At 50.8% G+C, this 18,275-nt stretch overlaps 1 protein-coding gene across 1 annotated transcript in view; it reads left to right on the top strand.

Annotated features, from left to right (window-relative positions):
* Ryr1 (ryanodine receptor 1) overlaps nt 1–18,275 on the top strand; it is a 107,632-nt gene that overhangs the window by 42,353 nt on the left and 47,004 nt on the right. The window contains 23 exon segments of the mRNA XM_048791254.1: nt 22–142; nt 239–408; nt 2,682–2,902; nt 2,985–3,075; nt 4,010–4,150; nt 4,545–4,708; nt 4,796–4,874; nt 5,121–5,210; nt 5,643–5,783; nt 6,043–6,117; nt 6,213–6,288; nt 6,607–6,730; nt 6,979–7,094; nt 8,829–8,896; nt 8,979–9,100; nt 9,526–9,575; nt 9,776–9,836; nt 9,930–10,168; nt 13,938–14,019; nt 14,402–14,583; nt 15,478–15,718; nt 17,938–18,025; nt 18,127–18,219. Coding sequence (XP_048647211.1) covers nt 22–142; nt 239–408; nt 2,682–2,902; nt 2,985–3,075; nt 4,010–4,150; nt 4,545–4,708; nt 4,796–4,874; nt 5,121–5,210; nt 5,643–5,783; nt 6,043–6,117; nt 6,213–6,288; nt 6,607–6,730; nt 6,979–7,094; nt 8,829–8,896; nt 8,979–9,100; nt 9,526–9,575; nt 9,776–9,836; nt 9,930–10,168; nt 13,938–14,019; nt 14,402–14,583; nt 15,478–15,718; nt 17,938–18,025; nt 18,127–18,219 — 2,835 coding nt within the window.

Below are 18,275 nucleotides of genomic sequence, written 5' to 3'. Positions count from 1 at the left end.
CCCCGCCACCCCCCCCCCCAGCTAATCCAAGCCGGCAAGGGCGAGGCCCTGAGGATCCGCGCCATCCTACGTTCCCTCGTGCCTTTGGACGACCTCGTGGGCATCATCAGCCTCCCCCTGCAGATCCCCACCCTGGGCAAAGGTAGGAGGGGCCAGGGCCTGGCCAGGGCAAGATGCTACGGATGGGGCCAGTGGGTCCCGCGGGCATCCTGACACCCCCCACCCCCCTTTCCGGTAGATGGGGCACTGGTACAGCCAAAGATGTCAGCGTCCTTTGTGCCGGATCACAAGGCGTCCATGGTGCTCTTCCTGGACCGCGTGTACGGCATCGAGAACCAGGACTTCCTGCTGCATGTGCTCGATGTGGGGTTCCTTCCTGACATGCGGGCGGCTGCCTCGCTGGACACGGTGAGCAGCCCCGCCCACCCTGGCACTCTCCCCGCCCCGCCCCGTGGAGGACATGAGATGGGTCATGGGAGAGCGACAGCAGCACTTTCGTATTAGAGAGCAAAGCCAGGAAAGGCAGAATTCCGATGGAGTGTGGGTAGGAATCCTCCAGGTATGAAAATGATCGTTCTCCGTTCAGCACTGTGGGCACCCACAGCGTATGATCCTAACAGAAGGTGACTGGCCAAGGAAGGTGACCACTGAGAATTGACCACTGGCTTAGAAAAACGGAGATCACAGTGACCTTGACAAACAGTTTTAGTAAGGTGAAGGGCCACAGCCTTATGCAGGGGGCTTGAGAGGGACAGGAGGTGAGGTATCGGAGATAGAGTACTAGCCATTCCTTTTTTTTTTTTTTTTTTTTTTTGGTACCAGGGATTGAGCCAGGGGCCCTTAACCACCAAGCTACACCCCCAGCCCTTTTTATTTATACATTTATTTTTTTTAGAGACAGGGTCCCACTGAGCTGCTTAGGATCTCATTAAGTTGCTGAGGCTGCCTTTGAACTTGCAATCCTCCTGCCTCAGCCTCCTCTGCTGGTAGCAGCCATTCTTTACGAGTTTCTGGCAGGGGAAGGAGGCAGAGGAGGGATGACTGCTGGGGGTCAACTCCAGCAAGGTCTTAAGGGGGAGAATTAATTGCTTGGTATTAGCTGGGAAAAAGGAACACTGGGACTTGAATCTATAACCACTATAGGAAGTGTGGGTACAAAGAAACAAGTTCACTGACACCACAAGGAAGTGACCAGCCAAAGCCAAAATGTAAAAAAAAAAAAAAAAAAGGTACAGGACAAATGACCCGGTTTCTCCAGCAAGTAAATCACATTAAAAAAGAAAAGATGAAAATGTCTAAAATTGTTCATCATCACTAGCAATTAGAGAAATGCAAATCAAAACCACTCTAAGATTTCATCTCACTCCTGTCAGAATGGTAGCTATTATGTATACAAAAAACAATAAGTGTTGGCGAGGATATGGGGAAAAAGGTACACTGATATACTGCTGGTGGGACTGCAAATTGATGCAGCCAATCTGGAAAGCCGTTTGGAGATTCCTTGGAAAATTGGGAATGGAACCCCCATTTGAACCAGCTGTCCCTCTCCTCTGTCTATACCCAAAGGACTTAAAAACAGCATACTACAGGGACACAGCCACATCAATGTTTATAGCAGCTCAATTCACAATAGCTAAACTGTGGAGCCAACCTAGATGCCCTTCAATAGATGAATGGATAAAAAAAATGTGGCATATATACACAATGGAATATTACTCAGCAATAAAAGAGAATAAAATCATGGCATTTGCAGGTAAAGTTAGGGAAGATAATGCTAAGTGAAGTTAGCCAATCCCAAAAAAGCAAATGCCTAATGTTTTCTTTGATATAAGGAGGCTGATTCATAGTGGGATAGGGAGCAGGAGCATGGGAGGAATAGACGAACTCTAGATAGGGCAGAGGGGTTGGAGGGGAAGAGGGGGTAGAGGGTTATTAATGAATGTGATAATCATAACTATCAAAAGAACATATATGAAGACACGAATTGGTGTGAATATACAATGTATACAACTAGAGATATGAAAAATTGTGCTCTATATGGGTAATAAGAATTGTAATGCATTCTGCTGTCATATATAAATAAAAACAAATTTACATTTAAAAAACCTAAAAAAAAAAAAGAAAGAAAAAGAAAAGAAAATGGCTATGAGACTTGCCGGCCAAATGCAGCATGTGGACCCTCCAGGGGCCCTGATCTCAACAGTACCATCTGAATGCAAAGCAGTTTTTGCGACAGCCAGAAAAAGTTGATCAGGAAAATCAAGAGATTGTTAATTCTGTCACGAGGGATATGGCAGTATTTTCTGGACTGTCAGACAGACTTGCTTTTCTGAATGGAAATGTGTAGCTAAGCATCTGTGGGTACAATGGCAGATGGCTGGGGTTTGCATGAAAACGTTACAGGAAAGACAGACGGTCAAGGTTAGAGCAGAAATAAAGTCACACGGAAGGTCAATATCTGCACAACAGCCAAATCCGAGTAATGGGGCTCATTATCAGCTTCTGGACTTTCGAGTGTGTTCGAAATTTTGCTCAGCAAAGTAGCAATGGGCGTGGGGTACAGAAGCCGAGGAGCAGGATTTGGGGAATGATCTGGGTCCGTAGGCCGGAGTTGTCTGGGATGGGTGCCAAGGCCACCCCAGGGATTGCAGCGGGCCTGAGGTCCTCGCCCTGTGCCGCAGGCCACTTTCAGCACCACGGAGATGGCCCTGGCGCTGAACCGCTACCTGTGCCTGGCGGTGCTGCCGCTCATCACGAAGTGTGCGCCGCTCTTCGCGGGAACCGAGCACCGCGCCATCATGGTGGACTCCATGCTGCACACCGTCTACCGCCTGTCCCGGGGCCGCTCGCTCACCAAGGCGCAGCGCGATGTCATCGAGGACTGCCTCATGGCGCTCTGCAGGTGGGGTGCGGCCCGGGGCGGGGTGGGGCCACAGGCCGCGCGGACCTCGAGGCGCGATCACCGCCCTGTGCTCTCCCCGCAGGTACATCCGCCCGTCCATGCTGCAGCACCTGCTGCGGCGCCTGGTGTTCGACGTGCCCATCCTGAATGAGTTCGCCAAGATGCCGCTCAAGGTGAGCGCTAACCCTCCTCAGCTCACCCTCGCTGCCATGACCCACCCCCGCCCTGCTCTAGCCCCAGACTAGGGGGCTCATGTGTACCAGCGCTGCCCACCCCAGCCACCCTGCGCGCGTGAGGGCAGCGGACCCACGGAAGCTAATTGGCATCCCTGTCAGCATACTAGGATTCCCAGGACATTCACTTTGCGTCATTGACGCCGCTAACATTCCCTAATTAGCGCTTAATTTGCCTAACCAAATGAGCCAGCCCCCGCCTAAATTAGCATATATTTGCATGGGGCACACCAATTCCCCTAATTAGCATTTTATTCGCATGCCCAGACCACCAGCCTTCCACTATTCAAATGAATGCGTTTATTTGAATAAACAGAACCATAGCTATTCTGAATATTTGCACACTGTGTCTCCTGTTTTTTCATTTGCATGGCTAATTTGCATAAGGAGATACCCCCAACTCAGATATCTTGACTATTTTGCATAATATGCTTAAATTAGCCCCTACTTCAAGCTTGCATATTGGATAGTGGAGGCCCTCTTTTCAATTTCCATATATTTGCATGGAGCACTGCCTGTGTTTCTATCTGGCGTGCTAGTTTGCATAAGCACAGATCACTCCATCCATATGCCCATTTGCACACCACCCTACCCGTGGACTATTAAGCATGCTTGTTTATGTGAAAAGACAGATAAACCCAGCTCTAGTTTAATGCCCATCCTGGTTCCAAATTAAAATGCTAACTTTGCATAATAAACTATCCAGGACCATTCCCCAATAAACAGACCATGCCCTCCTTTATTAGCATATAATTTGCATTGTCTACACCTCCTTAATATTTTCGAGCACTGCACCCTCTGCCTCCTGAGGCCTTCATTTGCTTGCCATCTGCTTTATGCCCCTTCCTATGTGTCCCCTCTTGCTCCCACTCAGCTCCTCACCAACCACTATGAGCGGTGTTGGAAGTACTACTGCCTCCCTACGGGCTGGGCCAACTTCGGGGTCACCTCCGAGGAAGAGCTACACCTCACTCGAAAACTATTCTGGGGCATCTTTGACTCTCTGGCACATAAGGTCTGGGCACCCAGGAGACCCAAAAGGGGAGGGTTGGGCCTCAAACTTGGGAATCCAGAATGAAATCTCCAAATTTGATGGGTTCCAGGAGAGAGGCAGCTCTGCAGGTTTGGATGTAGGAAGATTTATGGGTTGAGGATTCAATTTGGGGGTTATAGAAGAGGGGATGTGCCTTTCATTGAGGTGCTTGGAAGGGGTAATATGGAGGTGATTTGGGGTTCCATCTTGGTCTGGGGTTTTGATTTCAGAGAGAGGGACCATAATTTGGGTTTGGGGGTCCAGGGAGGAAGGTTGATGATTAGAGGGTGTGATTGGCACTTCTGAGACTCCAAGGTTGGGATATTCCATGAAGCCTTGTGACACCCTCCAACCCGCCCACCCCTGGCATCCTCAGAAATACGACCAGGAGCTGTACCGGATGGCCATGCCTTGTCTGTGTGCCATCGCGGGGGCCCTGCCTCCTGACTACGTGGATGCCTCGTACTCATCCAAGGCAGAGAAAAAGGCCACGGTGGACGCTGAAGGCAACTTTGATCCCCGGCCTGTGGAGACCCTCAAGTGAGACCTGGGGTGGAACTCAGGGGCTGGGGGAGAGGAAGGTTTCCTCTCCATGCCCAACATCTGCCAATCCCTTCCCCTCCACAGTGTGATCATCCCAGAGAAGCTCGACTCCTTCATTAACAAGTTTGCAGAGTACACACATGAGAAGTGGGCCTTTGACAAGGTCGGCACCAGGGTCCCCCAGTCCCAGAAGTGTCCCTCCTTCAAGACCTCAGCTTTTCCCCAGGCCCAGGTCTTCCCTGAGGCCCCAGGTTTCCCTGAGGCCTCCGGCCTTCCCTAAGGACCCTCGCTCTCCCAGGGATCCCCAGATTTCTGTGGAGCCCTCAGTGCCTCCAGGGTCCCCACTGGGTGCCCTACATGGCTGCTACCCCTCATCCTGCCTTCACCTGTCCTCCGCCTCCACTTCTAGATCCAGAACAACTGGTCCTACGGGGAGAACGTGGATGAGGAGCTGAAGACCCACCCCATGCTGAGGCCCTACAAGACTTTTTCAGAGAAGGTGACCAAGCCTTGGGGCCCCGTGTTGGGGATCAAAATGAAACTCCAAACCTGGGGTAGGGAGGAAATGAGGAAGCCTCACGGGTTTGCATCTAGATAGATCTGTCATCAGGGTTCCCATCACGGACCTTTGCCTCCCTCAGGTTGGGTTGCCTCCCCCGAGGGCCCCAGATTCCTAATGTCCCTCTTCTAGAAAGGGTCAGAGGCTGAGTTTGATTCCTTGACCCTGTGTAAAATGAGAGAATGCGCGTTAGGAGGCTCTATTCCAGACTGGTAAGAACCTGGGTTCCAGGGTGGCCTGGGCCACTGAGCACTTCATAGCCACCTGGTGGGGACTTCCCACTCTGGAGGCCAAGGAGTCTGGCTGCAGGCTCCTTCCTCTATCCCCTTCCAGCCCCACTCCACCAACTCTATCCCCTCCTGTCCACTCCAGGACAAAGAGATTTACCGCTGGCCCATCAAAGAGTCCTTGAAGGCCATGATCGCCTGGGAATGGACCATAGAGAAGGCGAGGGAGGGTGAAGAGGAGAAGACGGAGAAGAAGAAAACACGGAAGATATCTCAAACTGCCCAGGTGAGGCCATGAGGGAGCAGGATGGAATCAGGAGGGGGATGGAATCAGAAGGGGGGAGGCCAGAAGAAGGGACAGAAGTCCAAGAAGTCGGGGACAGGAGAGTCATGGGTCTAAAGACTCACAGGGCAGAGGAGAGGAGGGGGTGGTTTAGAGACAGGGTCTTAGGAGGGGTGCAGAGGAGGTGTCTGGGGCCCCAGGCAGGGGCTGGTTGGGGCTTCCTGCTTGCTCATTCAGCCCTCGTCTCCCCCTGCCCTCTCAGACCTATGACCCCCGAGAAGGCTACAACCCCCAGCCCCCCGACCTCAGCGGAGTGACCCTGTCCCGAGAGCTGCAGGTGAGACCTCTGACCCTGCATTTGGGGGTCCCCAGGGCATCTGCTGGGGAAGGGCATTCTCTGAATCTGTCCTGGATTGTCTGTGTCCCCCGCAGGCCATGGCAGAACAACTAGCAGAAAACTACCACAACACGTGGGGGCGGAAGAAGAAGCAAGAGCTGGAGGCCAAGGGTGAGTGGCCCCGCTCCCCACACGGCCCGCCTCTCCGCAGCCCGGGTCAGAGGCTCCGGAGTCTGAGGGCCTGGGTCAGTCCGTGCCTTCCCCGTGCGACTGAGCAACGGCCTCCGCCCCTGGGTTTCTGGCCTGGAGACTGGAAATGGTGACAGCGGTTTCCACCACAGGCTTGTGGTGAGGCGAGCCTCTGAGAGCGGGGTTTCCGTTACGATCTCCGTCTTTAGGACCAGAATCCTGCGACCTCAGCTCAAGAACCACTTCAGGGAGCGGCCTGGGTCCCCCCCAGCCCCTAGTTTCTGGTCTTTGCCTCCCCAGGCGGTGGGTCCCATCCCCTGCTGGTGCCCTACGACACTCTGACGGCCAAGGAGAAAGCACGAGATCGGGAGAAGGCCCAGGAGCTGCTGAAGTTCCTGCAGATGAACGGCTACGCGGTCACCAGGCAAGCTCAGGGGCGGGGCCACCCGGGAGGAGGTGGCGGGTGGGCGGGGCCCGCGTGCGGGGCGGGGCCATACCTTGCCAGGCCAAGGGGCGGGGCCTGGAAATGGGGGCGGGGCCTGGAAATGGAGGCGGTCCCTGAGAGAGGCTGAGGACCTGGGATGAGGCCCGAGAGTGTAGAGGAAGGACCTGCTGGAGCAGAAACGCACCCAGGCCCTGCTTCTGGGCCGACCTCTCTGCTTGTCCACCCAGAGGCCTTAAGGACATGGAGCTGGACACATCTTCCATCGAGAAGCGGTTTGCGTTTGGCTTCCTGCAGCAGTTGCTGCGCTGGATGGACATTTCCCAGGAGTTCATCGCCCACCTGGGTAGGAAGAATGCCCTTCCTGTTTTCTGCCTCCCTAGCAAAGACGCGCCTGGGGAGCCAGCCCCGGATCTCTCCTTCCGCCCCTCATCTAATTATCTGTTAGGCCAGACACTGTTCTGGATGTCGGAGATACATTGACCAAGGCAAAGATCCAGCCCATCTGCCACTGTGTTCCTGTGTGTTTACACCATTACTATTAATAACATTTAATATGTTAGTGTTTGGGGAAGAATAAATCAATAGAGCAGGGTGAAGGGGATTGGGAGTGTGCAGCCCATAGTTTTTTGTTTTTGTTTTTGTTTTTGTAGTTGTAGATGGACAGAATGCCTTTATTCTATTTGTTTATTTTTATGTGGTGCCGAGGATCGAACCCAGTGCCTCACAAATGCCAGGCAAGTACTCTACCACTGAGCTACAGCCCCAGCTGAAGCCCATTGTAATTTTAAATAGAATATTCAAGGAAGACTTGGATAAGAGTGTGACATGGGCTGCATGTGGCTCAGTGGTAGAGTGCTTGCCTGGCATGTGCAAAGGCCCTGGGTTCCATCCCCAGCAGCACTGGAAAAAAAAGTGACATCTGAGTCAAGACCTAAAGGAGATTCCTGGAGAGCCATTTGGACATCTGGAGACATCTGTTCCTTCCAGGCAAGGGAGCAGCAAGTGCAGAGTCCTGGAAGGTTCCTAGTATGGGATGCCATGTGGCTGAAGTGGAGTGATTGAGGGGGAGTGAGAGGACATGATGTTAGAGAGGTAACAAGACAGATCACGTAGTGCTTTGCAGGCCATAGTGAGAACTTTGTCTTTTACCCTGAGTGAGATGGAGCCACAGGAGGGCTCTGAGCAGAGAAGGGACCTGACTCAAGTGTTCAGTGTCCTTTTGACTTGACTGGGAACAGAGAGGGCAAAACCTGAACAGATTCTGGATTTATTTTGAAGGCTGAGGCTGCTGGGCTACTTCTTGGATGTTTCTTGGACATCATCAAGAGTCACAGTGAGGGCCCCCACAGTCTTTTTCAGTTTTCTCCAGAGACCTTCAGCCCCCAAGCCCCCACATTCCCAATGGTGAGAGGCAGATCAGGATTCAGTCCCACAAATCTCTCCCCAAGGCCCACATGCTGAGTCTCCTTGCCGCACACCTCTTGCTAATTCCCTGTCCTCTCTGAACCTCAGTTTCCTCGTCTGTGATATGGGATACTGTTCAACATAACTGCCATGGTTCTGTCACTTACTGGCTGGGTGACCCAGGGTAAATTGTTTCAGGGACATATCAAATGTTTAATAACTGGAGCCAGTATTATTATTTTAATAGCTTAATTATTCCTATTACCATTTTTGTTTGAATGGACTTTATTTAAAAATTATTCTAATGTATTTATATCAACTTCTGGTCTCATTTGTTTCATTCATTAATTCTAAATTGACTCCGTGGTAGATATTGAAGTTGAGAAATAAGAAAGGCTTGTGATGAGTGAGGAGAGGAATGGTCTATGGCCTCACCTTCCTTCTGGTTTGTTCTCCTCCCCATTTTCAGTTTCAGGAAGGGTTTGATCAAGGGATAGGGGAGATCAGACAAAAGAAGGGGAGAGAGGTTTATCTGACAGACAACAGAAGTGATTTCATACCAAGAATTTATCTCCCATCATTTCCTAGCCCTGCCCTCAGAGTCTCTCCCATCAGATCACACTGGATTCCCCAGCCTTGACCCCTCTGTGACCCCATTTGTCCTTCCCGACAGAGGCCGTGGTCAGCAGTGGACGAGTGGAAAAATCCCCACATGAACAGGAGATCAAATTCTTTGCCAAGGTGAGAGGTGGGCTGGGAAAGGGGGCCAGGAGCTGGTGGGCCTCCCCCTCCTCACCACCCCGTCTTCCTTCCCCACCTGCAGATCCTGCTCCCCTTGATCAATCAGTACTTCAACAACCACTGCCTCTATTTCTTGTCCACACCGGCCAAAGTGCTGGGCAGTGGTGGCCACGCCTCCAATAAGGAGAAGGAAATGATCACCAGGTGGGCTGCCTGCGACCTCTGACCCCTGACCTCATAGGGTTATAGTCCTGGACCCCTGACTTCCTGTGCTTGGCCTTTAGGGGCTCTGACCTGGGTACTGGGCACTGGTCACTCTTCCTGCAGGGTGATGGGTGGGCTGGGGTGACAAGCTGTCCCTGTTTGCGGGACTGCAGGGTCTCCCAAAATGTCAGGTAAACTGGGACAAACCGGTCACCCTGTTAGGAAGCAGACACTCGCTGTGGCTCCCCAGGCCAGTCACCCCCTGGGATTGTCAAGCCTGCTGGTTGGATCCCCTTCCTGAAGTCTCCTGCTCGGGCTGCCTGCCACCCTCCCCCGTCCTCTCTGTCCCTCTCCTTTCTCTGTGCCACCGCCGCCCTGTCTCCATGGTTTCACTCTCTGTTCCCCTGTCCTGTCCCTTCCTTCAGCCTCTTCTGCAAACTCGCGGCCCTTGTCCGCCACCGCGTCTCTCTCTTTGGTAAGTGGCCCTCCCCTGAGCTTCCTGCCAGCCCCCGGAGGAAGGAGTTCCCGGGTTTGGCCTTCATTTGAGGAACGTTCCTTGTGTCCTTCTCCTGGACCTGGATGTGGACTGGGTAGTCCTAGGGACAGGGCAGTGGCTGAGACAGGGGGCCACTGTCCCCTGGCCCTTCTCTCACCTCAGCCACCTTCCCCTCCCAGGGACGGACGCCCCCGCCGTGGTCAACTGTCTTCACATCCTGGCCCGCTCCCTGGATGCCAGGTAGGGTGACACGGGTGGCACCCACTGCCATCCTGCGCCAGCCGCAGCCCCTGTCCTTCACACCCTCCACATGGAGACTTTCTTCCCCCCTAGGACGGTGATGAAGTCAGGCCCCGAGATCGTGAAGGCCGGCCTCCGCTCCTTCTTCGAGAGCGCCTCGGAGGACATCGAGAAGATGGTGGAGAACCTGCGGCTGGGCAAGGTGTCGCAGGCGCGCACGCAGGTCAAGGGCGTGGGCCAGAACCTCACCTACACCACGGTGGCCCTGCTGCCCGTCCTCACCACCCTCTTCCAGCACATCGCCCAGCACCAGTTCGGAGACGACGTCATCCGTAAGAGCCCCGGCTTCAGGGGCGGGCGGGGGTCCATCGGGCCGGTGGGACCATCACAGGTGGCGGCCAGAGTCCCCAGCTCATGGTCATCCTACGTAACAGAATGAGTCCCTTAGGATGTGCGTTAGCTGCTCTGACCCAAGACCCCAAGTCACTGGAACCTGGAGAAGCCAACATTCCTTTCTCATCTAATGGTGACTTGTAAGTGGGTCACAGGGTCAGATATCCAGGCCCCTTCCATCTCACGGCTCTGCCTTCTGTGAAATGTTGCCGTTCCAAGGTGGCTCGCCAACATGCCCCTCTAGGCAGCAGGAGAGGAAGTAGAGATGGAGCTTGTGCCCGGGGAGGCTGTCGAGGAAGGCCCCGCTGCTGGGAGCCCAGCTTCCAAGGGGCTTCTCCTGAGCCGCATCCCCAGCCCCACCTGGTTCTTTTAAAGGAACAACCTAGAAGCAGCCCTGTGGCTTCTGCTTATATCAGACCGGTCAGAACATGGCACATAGCCACCTGTCACCGCAAAGGAGACTGGGAAAGAGGCCTTTGTTCCTGGAGGTCATGTGTTGAGCTTAACATGGGGGGTCTCTGTGAGAAAGAAGGTAGGGGCAGGGCTGGGAGCCGGAGAGCAGCATCTGCATGTTTGTCCGGCCATGGGACACACGTGGGAGTGACGCAGCCAAGACTGTGTTGTGTGGGACATGCAGTGTGGTGTCACTGAGACATAGGAAGGCCAGGTGGCTTGACATGACATGGTGTGGGCAGGGATTCAAAAGAGCCTTTTAAGATGTGGCTGGGACCAGGGTGGCACCAGGGGGATGGCAGGAAGGGCAGGGGAGAGACACTCGGAGGTGGAGAAGACAGGCTAGGGAAGGGAGGTGTCCAGAATGAGGCCTGGGATTGGGGACCTGGGGACAGTGGGTCCTCTATAGAGCTGGAGATGGGAAGATGTGGCCAGTTTGGGGAGATGCTGAAGTCGGTTTGGGACACAGGAGTTATGAAGGGCCTCGGGGACACTAAGGGAGGGCTGTCCAGTTATGAAGCATAGGGCCAGTGGGCTCTGGGGACCAAGGATAGTGAGGTCCTGTGCTCACTGCTTATTTGAAATTACAGTCCATTGCTAAACAGGTTGGTGGCACGTGCCTGTAATCCCAGCCACTCGGCAGTCTGATGTGGGAGGATCACAGGTTCGAGGCCAGCCTCAGCAATTTAGAGAGACCCTGTCTCAAAATTTTTAAACATTTTTATAAATGGCTGGGAATGTAGCTCAGTGGTAAAGCACCCTTGGGTTTGATCCCTAGTGTCTGTCTGTCTGTCTGTCTGTCTGTCTCTCTCTCTCTCTCTCACACACACACACACACACACACACACACACATCTATTGAAAAATGGAAGAAAGGTAGCACCTGGATGGCGTTCTTCCCCAGGTCCAGCTTTTTATTTGAAACTTTAAAAAAATACAAAAAAGTCAAAAAGAAGAGTTTTCACCTCTGCGTCACCTTTCACTGCACTGGTGAAAGTATCTACAAAGTTTTTGAAGTTCTGAATGTAAGTCGCACCTCATGTCTGAATGCTGAGGCTGCACGTGCCGGAACCAGAACCTTCCACCGTGACCCCAGCATCACCATCACCAACCTGATCACGTGAAAGACCCCTGTCACCCACACAATGTCTGCGACTTATTTTTGTTGTTTGAGACAGAGCCTCCATGTGTTGCCTAAGCTGGTCTCCGTTTCCTGGGTCCCAGTGTTCCTCCTACCTCAGCCTCCCAAGTAGCTGGGAGCCAACACATCTGGCTTGTCTTTGTTTTTTTTTTTTTAAGTCAGATTTAAAAAATTATTCATAAAAGTCAATATTGAGAGTAAGGCGAGTATGTAGCATTTAAAGGATTATGAAGTAAAACCTCCTGTGTATTTTAGGAGATTGAAGGGACTTGAAAATGAAGAGGAGACGGAAAACAACACTATGAAAAAAAAAAAAAGCTCAATATTTAAAGTGTTTTTAAGTTGATGTGCTGTAAGAAAAAGGTCATTCCTAACTATAAGAGTGAGCTGTAACTAATTTTTAAATATATATATTATTTATTTAGTTGTAGTTGGACACAATACCTTTATTTTATTTATTTACTTTTTTTAAAGAGAGAGAGAGAATTTTTTAAATATATATATATATTTTTTTAGTTTTCGGTGGACACAACATCTTTATTTTTATTTTTATTTTTTTAACGTGGTGCTGAGGATCGAACCCAGGGCCTCGCACTTGCTAGGCGAGCACGCTCTGCCACTGAGCCACAACCCCAGCCCCGAGCTGTAATTAATTTTAAATGCATATCTGATTTCAAAATTTTTAAAATGCAAATAATTTACCTGAGGCATTTACGACATCCAGTATACATGGAGGGAGAAAGCAAGAAAGCAAGAGCGAATATCAGATTGAATCATATGTATGTGAATTCTTTCATGCATTTGATAAGTTTGGTTTTATTGCTGTAGCCTTTTTTTTTAAAAGATCTTTTTTGGGGCTGAGGTTGTGGCTCAGAGGTAGAGCACTCGCCTAGCATGTGCACGGCCTGGGTTCGATCTTTAGCACCACATAAAAATAAATAAATAAAATAAAGAAATTGTGTTCAACTACAACTAAAAAATCAATATTAAAAAAAGTTCTTTTTTTAATTTTTTTAATTTTTTAAATTTTTATTTATTCTTTTTAGTTGTACATGACAGTAGAATGTATTTTGACATATTATACATGCATGGAGTTTAACTTGCCATTTTTGTATGATGTAGAGGTACACTGGTCATGTATTCATACATGATATAGGGAAGTTATTTTCAATTCATTCTACCATCTTTCCTGTTCCCATCCCCCTCCCTTCTCCCCATTCCACCCCAAAAAGTTCTTTTTTGATATGGACACAATATCTTTATTTTCATGTGGTGCTGAGGATCCAACCCAGTGCCTCACATGTGCAAAGCAAGCGCTCTGCCACTGAGCTACAACCTCCAGCCCCATTTTTTTTTTTAACTAAGTTGCTGAACTCACAATCCTCCTGCCTCAGCTTCCTGAGCCACTGGGATTACAGGCGTGCTCCACCACACCTGGCCTCTGTAGCCTCTTTTTAAATCTAGGACAGCCCCTCCCTCTTTTGGCCTCATGACATTTGTGAAGTCAGTGAGGGTCTTCAGTTGGCCTTCTGGGAGGTAGGTGGACAACCCGAAATTGTAGCCAGGCGTCATGTGTATTTGCATTTTTCTGAAGGAGGTGCTTTCATCAGAAATCCAAGGAAAAACCAGTTAGCCTTTACTGAGGGTCTACTACGTGTCCTGTTGTAATTACTTGTCAAGAATTAATTGATTTGGCGGTGGTGCATGCTTGTAATCCGGGCAATTTGGGAGGCTGAGGCAGGAGGATGGTGAATTCAAAGCCAATCTCAGCAATTTAGGGAGGCCCTAAGCAGCTCAGCAAGACCCTGTCTCTAAATAAAATATTAAAAGGGCTGGGGATGTGACTCAGTGGTTAAGTGCCCCTGAGTTCAATCCCCCATACCAAAAAAAAAAAAAAAAAAGGAATTAATAAATTTGGTCTCACAGCCACCCATGGCGAAGGTGCTAGTGAAGGTACTGTAATTATCCCCACTTTACCGATAGGCAAATGAGCCAACAGTTGATCCTTGCTCATGTCCCAGGAGCAGTCTTGCACTATGGCCCCTGCTCTTCCCCACTGCTTGATCTCCCTGGTATGGCGGCACACCCCAGACCTACCCCCGCTCTCTCCCTCAGTGGATGACGTCCAGGTCTCTTGCTACCGAACGCTGTGCAGTATCTACTCTCTGGGAACCACCAGGAACCCCTATGTGGAAAAGTAAGAAAAAAAGTGACACAATTTGGGGCTGGGGTGGGCATTGTGGGGCTGGAGGGGAGGGGAGGCAGTCGGGGAGACAATGGGGGTTTAAGCAAAAAGGGAGAGGGGCTGGGGCTGTGGCTCAGTGGCAGAGCGCTTGCCTAGCGTGTCTGAGACACTGGGTTCGATGCTCAGCACTGCATATAAATAAATAAAATCAAGGTCCATTGACAACTAAAAATATACTTTTTTAAAAAAAGAGAAATGTTCAAAATCTACCAGTCAGTATCTATGCCAGCTGCAGTTTCCCAAGGCGGCCACTTGAGGGCGCTCAGGAGAAGGCCACTGGATCTGGGGCCTACAGGAGTAGGCACTGGCCAGCCAGGGTGCCTGGTTGCTTCAGGGGATCAAGCTTGCTCTGGGGAAACTGGAGCAGCACACAGGAGCCACAGNTGCCTGCCGGCGCCCCCCCACCCTGTACAACTGTCACCTCTGACCACCTCAACTCCCTGTTGGGGAATATCCTGAGAATCATCGTCAACAACCTGGGCATTGATGAGGCCTCGTGGATGAAGCGGCTTGCTGGTGGGTTGGGGCATGAGGCCTCTGGGGGAGGCCAGCATGCTGGGGTCCCTGGACCAGATAGTCTAAGAGGGAGATCTGGGGACCGGTGGCCTTACAGGAGTTGGGAGGAGTCAGAGGGTCAAAGGCCAGGGGTCAGAAACAGGTTCACAGGGTTCACAGGGTCTGGGGTGGATGACTGGGTCCCTGGATCCCTCCACATTGGATTCTGAATTTCTGGAGCTTTGGAGGAGGATAGATCAGAGGTTAGGAGCGGAATCAGAAGCCTGAGTTCTTTATACAGAGGATCAGAGGACTAGATCAGATGTTGGGGTCCCTGATATGAACAGTTACGGATCTAGGTCAGAGGTCCAGAGATCGGTCTTTAAATCGTTGGGATTCCTGGGTCAGAAATTCCCTGTAGAAGTTCTGTGTTAGAAATTGGGTTTTAGATTGGAGTTAAGCTGGGGATCAGGGGGTGGACTGGCAGTCAGGGTCAGAGATCAGGGTCTCTGTAAGAAGCCAGGGGTCCCAGTCAGAAATCACAGAGTAAGAACATGGTGTGGGCCAGATCAGAGGTTGGAGTCTTGCTGGTTAAGGGTAAGAGATCAGGTTAGGATTCAGTTTGGGGGGTTCAGAGGTCAGAGACTCTGTCAGGCTGGGGTCACAGGACAGGGACTGGGTCACAGGTTCAGTTCAGGGATCCTGGTTAGGATTAGCATTCTGGGCTATGACAGAGGTCAGGGGTGAGGTGGGGAATGGGATCAGAAAATCCTGGGGTTCAAAGCCTGGCTCAGGTTTGGGTCAAATGATAGTCACTGGGACGATCTGTAGATCAGCAGTCACAGGCTGAGGATGGAGGTGAGGGGCTGTGTTGGAGGCCAGAGGTCGGGTGCGAGTGACCCCTCGCCCCTGCAGTGTTCGCGCAGCCCATCGTGAGCCGCGCCAGGCCCGAACTCCTGCGCTCCCACTTCATCCCCACCATCGGGCGACTGCGCAAGCGCGCGGGGAAGGTTGTGGCGGAGGAGGAGCAGCTGCGCCTGGAGGCCAAGGCTGAAGCCGAGGAGGGCGAGCTCCTGGTGCGCGACGAGTTCTCGGTGCTCTGCCGGGACCTCTACGCCCTCTACCCGTTGCTCATCCGCTATGTGGACAATAACAGGTCAGCGGGTCGCTTCCCTGACCCCACTGGGCCCTCCCTTCCCGACCTGCTCCAAGCTCCTCCAGACCCAAGGGCCACACTCACCCCTCCCTCTACCTAGGCTTATTAACCCTTTGACCCAGGATTAGCAAATACGGTTCAACTTCAAGTTGAAAAAGATTCCAATGTGGCATCAAGGGCCTTGTGATTGACTAGTCCTGTCTGCCACGGGAGCAGAAATGGGTAGTAGTGGTGTGTGCGCAGCATAAGTGCCAGGAATCGATTAAACTTGAAATGTTATCAATTGCTGCTTAACTTTTACTAGCAAAATATGCTTAAATAAACAGCAGCTTACCCTGGCCTGTTCTCAGGAATAGAGAGCTTCTAGAAACCTTCAGTTATACACATGCTATTGTGTCTGAGGAACAACAGCACCACTTCCCTACAGGTCTATAAGCTTGGTTCTGGTTTGTTTCTCCCTTTATGTCTAAGGCGAAAAAGAGAAGGCTTGGCGCCCACACCCTGCCCCCAGAAGACTTGATAGGCATGGGTCCTTCCAATGAAAGAAAAAGGCTTTGGCAACTCATTTCTATCCTCCCCAACACTTTTTTGTTTTTTGGTACTGGGATAGAACCCAGGGCCCTTTTTTATTTTTTATTTTGAGACAGGGTCTCACTAAATTTCTTCTTTTTTTTTTTTTTTTAAAACATATTTATTTATTTATTTATTTTTTTAGTTATTGGCAGACACAACATCTTTGTTGGTATGTGGTGCTGAGGATCGAACCCGGGCCGCACGCATGCCAGACGAGCGTGCTACCACTTGAGCCACATCCCCAGCCCCCTCACTAAATTTCTTATGGCCTGTCTAAGTTGCAGAAGCTGGCCTCCAGCTTGTGATCCAACTAAACCTCCTAAATTGCTGGGATTATAGGTTTGCACCACCCACTGCATTCAGCTTTTTTTTTTTTTAACATAGCAGTACACCATAAAAGAATATATAGTAGTCCCCCCATTACATGTGCTTTTAATTACCTGCAGTCAAAAAATATTAAATGAAAAATTCCAGAATTTAAAAACTCCTAAGTTTTAAATTGCACACTGTTTTCTGAGTAGCAAGAAGAAATCACTGTCCCACTCCATCCTGCCCAGGATGTGAATCATTCCTTTGTCCAGTGCATCCATGTTGTCTATGCTACCCACCGTTAGTAACTCACTAGCCATCTTGCTTATCAGATTGACAGTCATGGAATAAACACAGTATATAAGAGAGTTTGGGTTATTCATGTTTTCACACATCCACTTGGAGTTGGGTGGCATTCTCTACAGTTAGATATAGTTTGATTTTTTTTTAAACTGATCTCCTATGGTTGGAGATTTACATTGTTTCTGATTTCTCTGTCACTAACAATATCACACATCTAGCATGTTCTCTGTTACTAACATCCTCTTTGTGCTCATGAGTGTGCACTGCTGTATGGTAGGGTGCTAGGAATGGCAGTGAAGATTCAAAGGATATGAACAGTGTTCTGTTCATACAATGACAATGGAAGTGGATGGGTCTCACAAACCAGCTCCATTATAAGAAGCCGGAAAGAAAAAAGAGAGAGAGAAGATAGCCAGGTGTGGAGGCACCCACCTGTAATCCCAGCAGCTCAGAAGGCTGAGGCAGGAGGATCACAAGTTCAAAGCCAGCCTCAGCAACTTAGCTAAGCACTAAGCAACTCATCGAGACCCTGTCTCTAAATAAAATTCAAAAAAAGGACTGAAGATGTGGATCAGTTAAGAACCCCTGAGTTCAATCCCTGGTACCAAACAAACAATCAAAAAACAACATATAGCCTATTTATAGTCTATTTATATGATGTTCAAAAATAGACAAGTATAATGTGTGTTCTGGAAGGTAGATGAGGTCTCCCTTTTAGGAGAAAGAAAGGGACATGACAGAGAGGGAGTGTGAAGATACTCTGGGACTAGAAATGTCCTGTCCTTTGTCTTAGGTGGTGGACGGTGTTTTCCGTGGTGACAGCTGGCCAGGTGGATACTTATTTACATGTGTGTTGTATTTCAGTGAAGAGGTTAGAGAAAGAGAAAGAATTAGAAAAGGAATAGTCACTGAAAATTTGAAAAGTCCATCTGAATGGCCAGATTCCCCTGGAAAAATCCTCGAGCGCTCTCTGGGTGGTCCCCTTCCCTGGAGATCCTGGCCCCCACTTCACCTGCCGCTTCCCCTGACCCCAGGGCGCACTGGCTGACGGAGCCCAATCCCAATGCAGAGGAGCTGTTCAGGATGGTGGGCGAGATCTTCATCTACTGGTCCAAATCCCACGTGAGTCCCCAGCCATGCCACTGTCCTCAGAGAAGCTGCTGTCCGCAGGTGCCCTTCCCCCCCATGCCCTCTCTGACCCCCAGCATTGCCTCCCCCACCAGAACTTTAAGCGAGAGGAGCAGAACTTTGTGGTCCAGAATGAGATCAACAACATGTCCTTTCTGACTGCCGACAACAAGAGCAAGATGGCCAAGGTGAGGGCCCTGCTGCGGGGACCATTTGCGGGAGTGGTGGGGGAGGGGCGGGAGGC

This window comes from Marmota marmota, unplaced genomic scaffold (assembly GCF_001458135.2).
Source record: "Marmota marmota marmota unplaced genomic scaffold, marMar, whole genome shotgun sequence".
NCBI classification, from domain to species: domain Eukaryota; kingdom Metazoa; phylum Chordata; class Mammalia; order Rodentia; family Sciuridae; genus Marmota; species Marmota marmota.
Note: the sequence above shows the minus strand (reverse complement) of the source record. Positions and strands in the feature narration are given on the sequence as shown.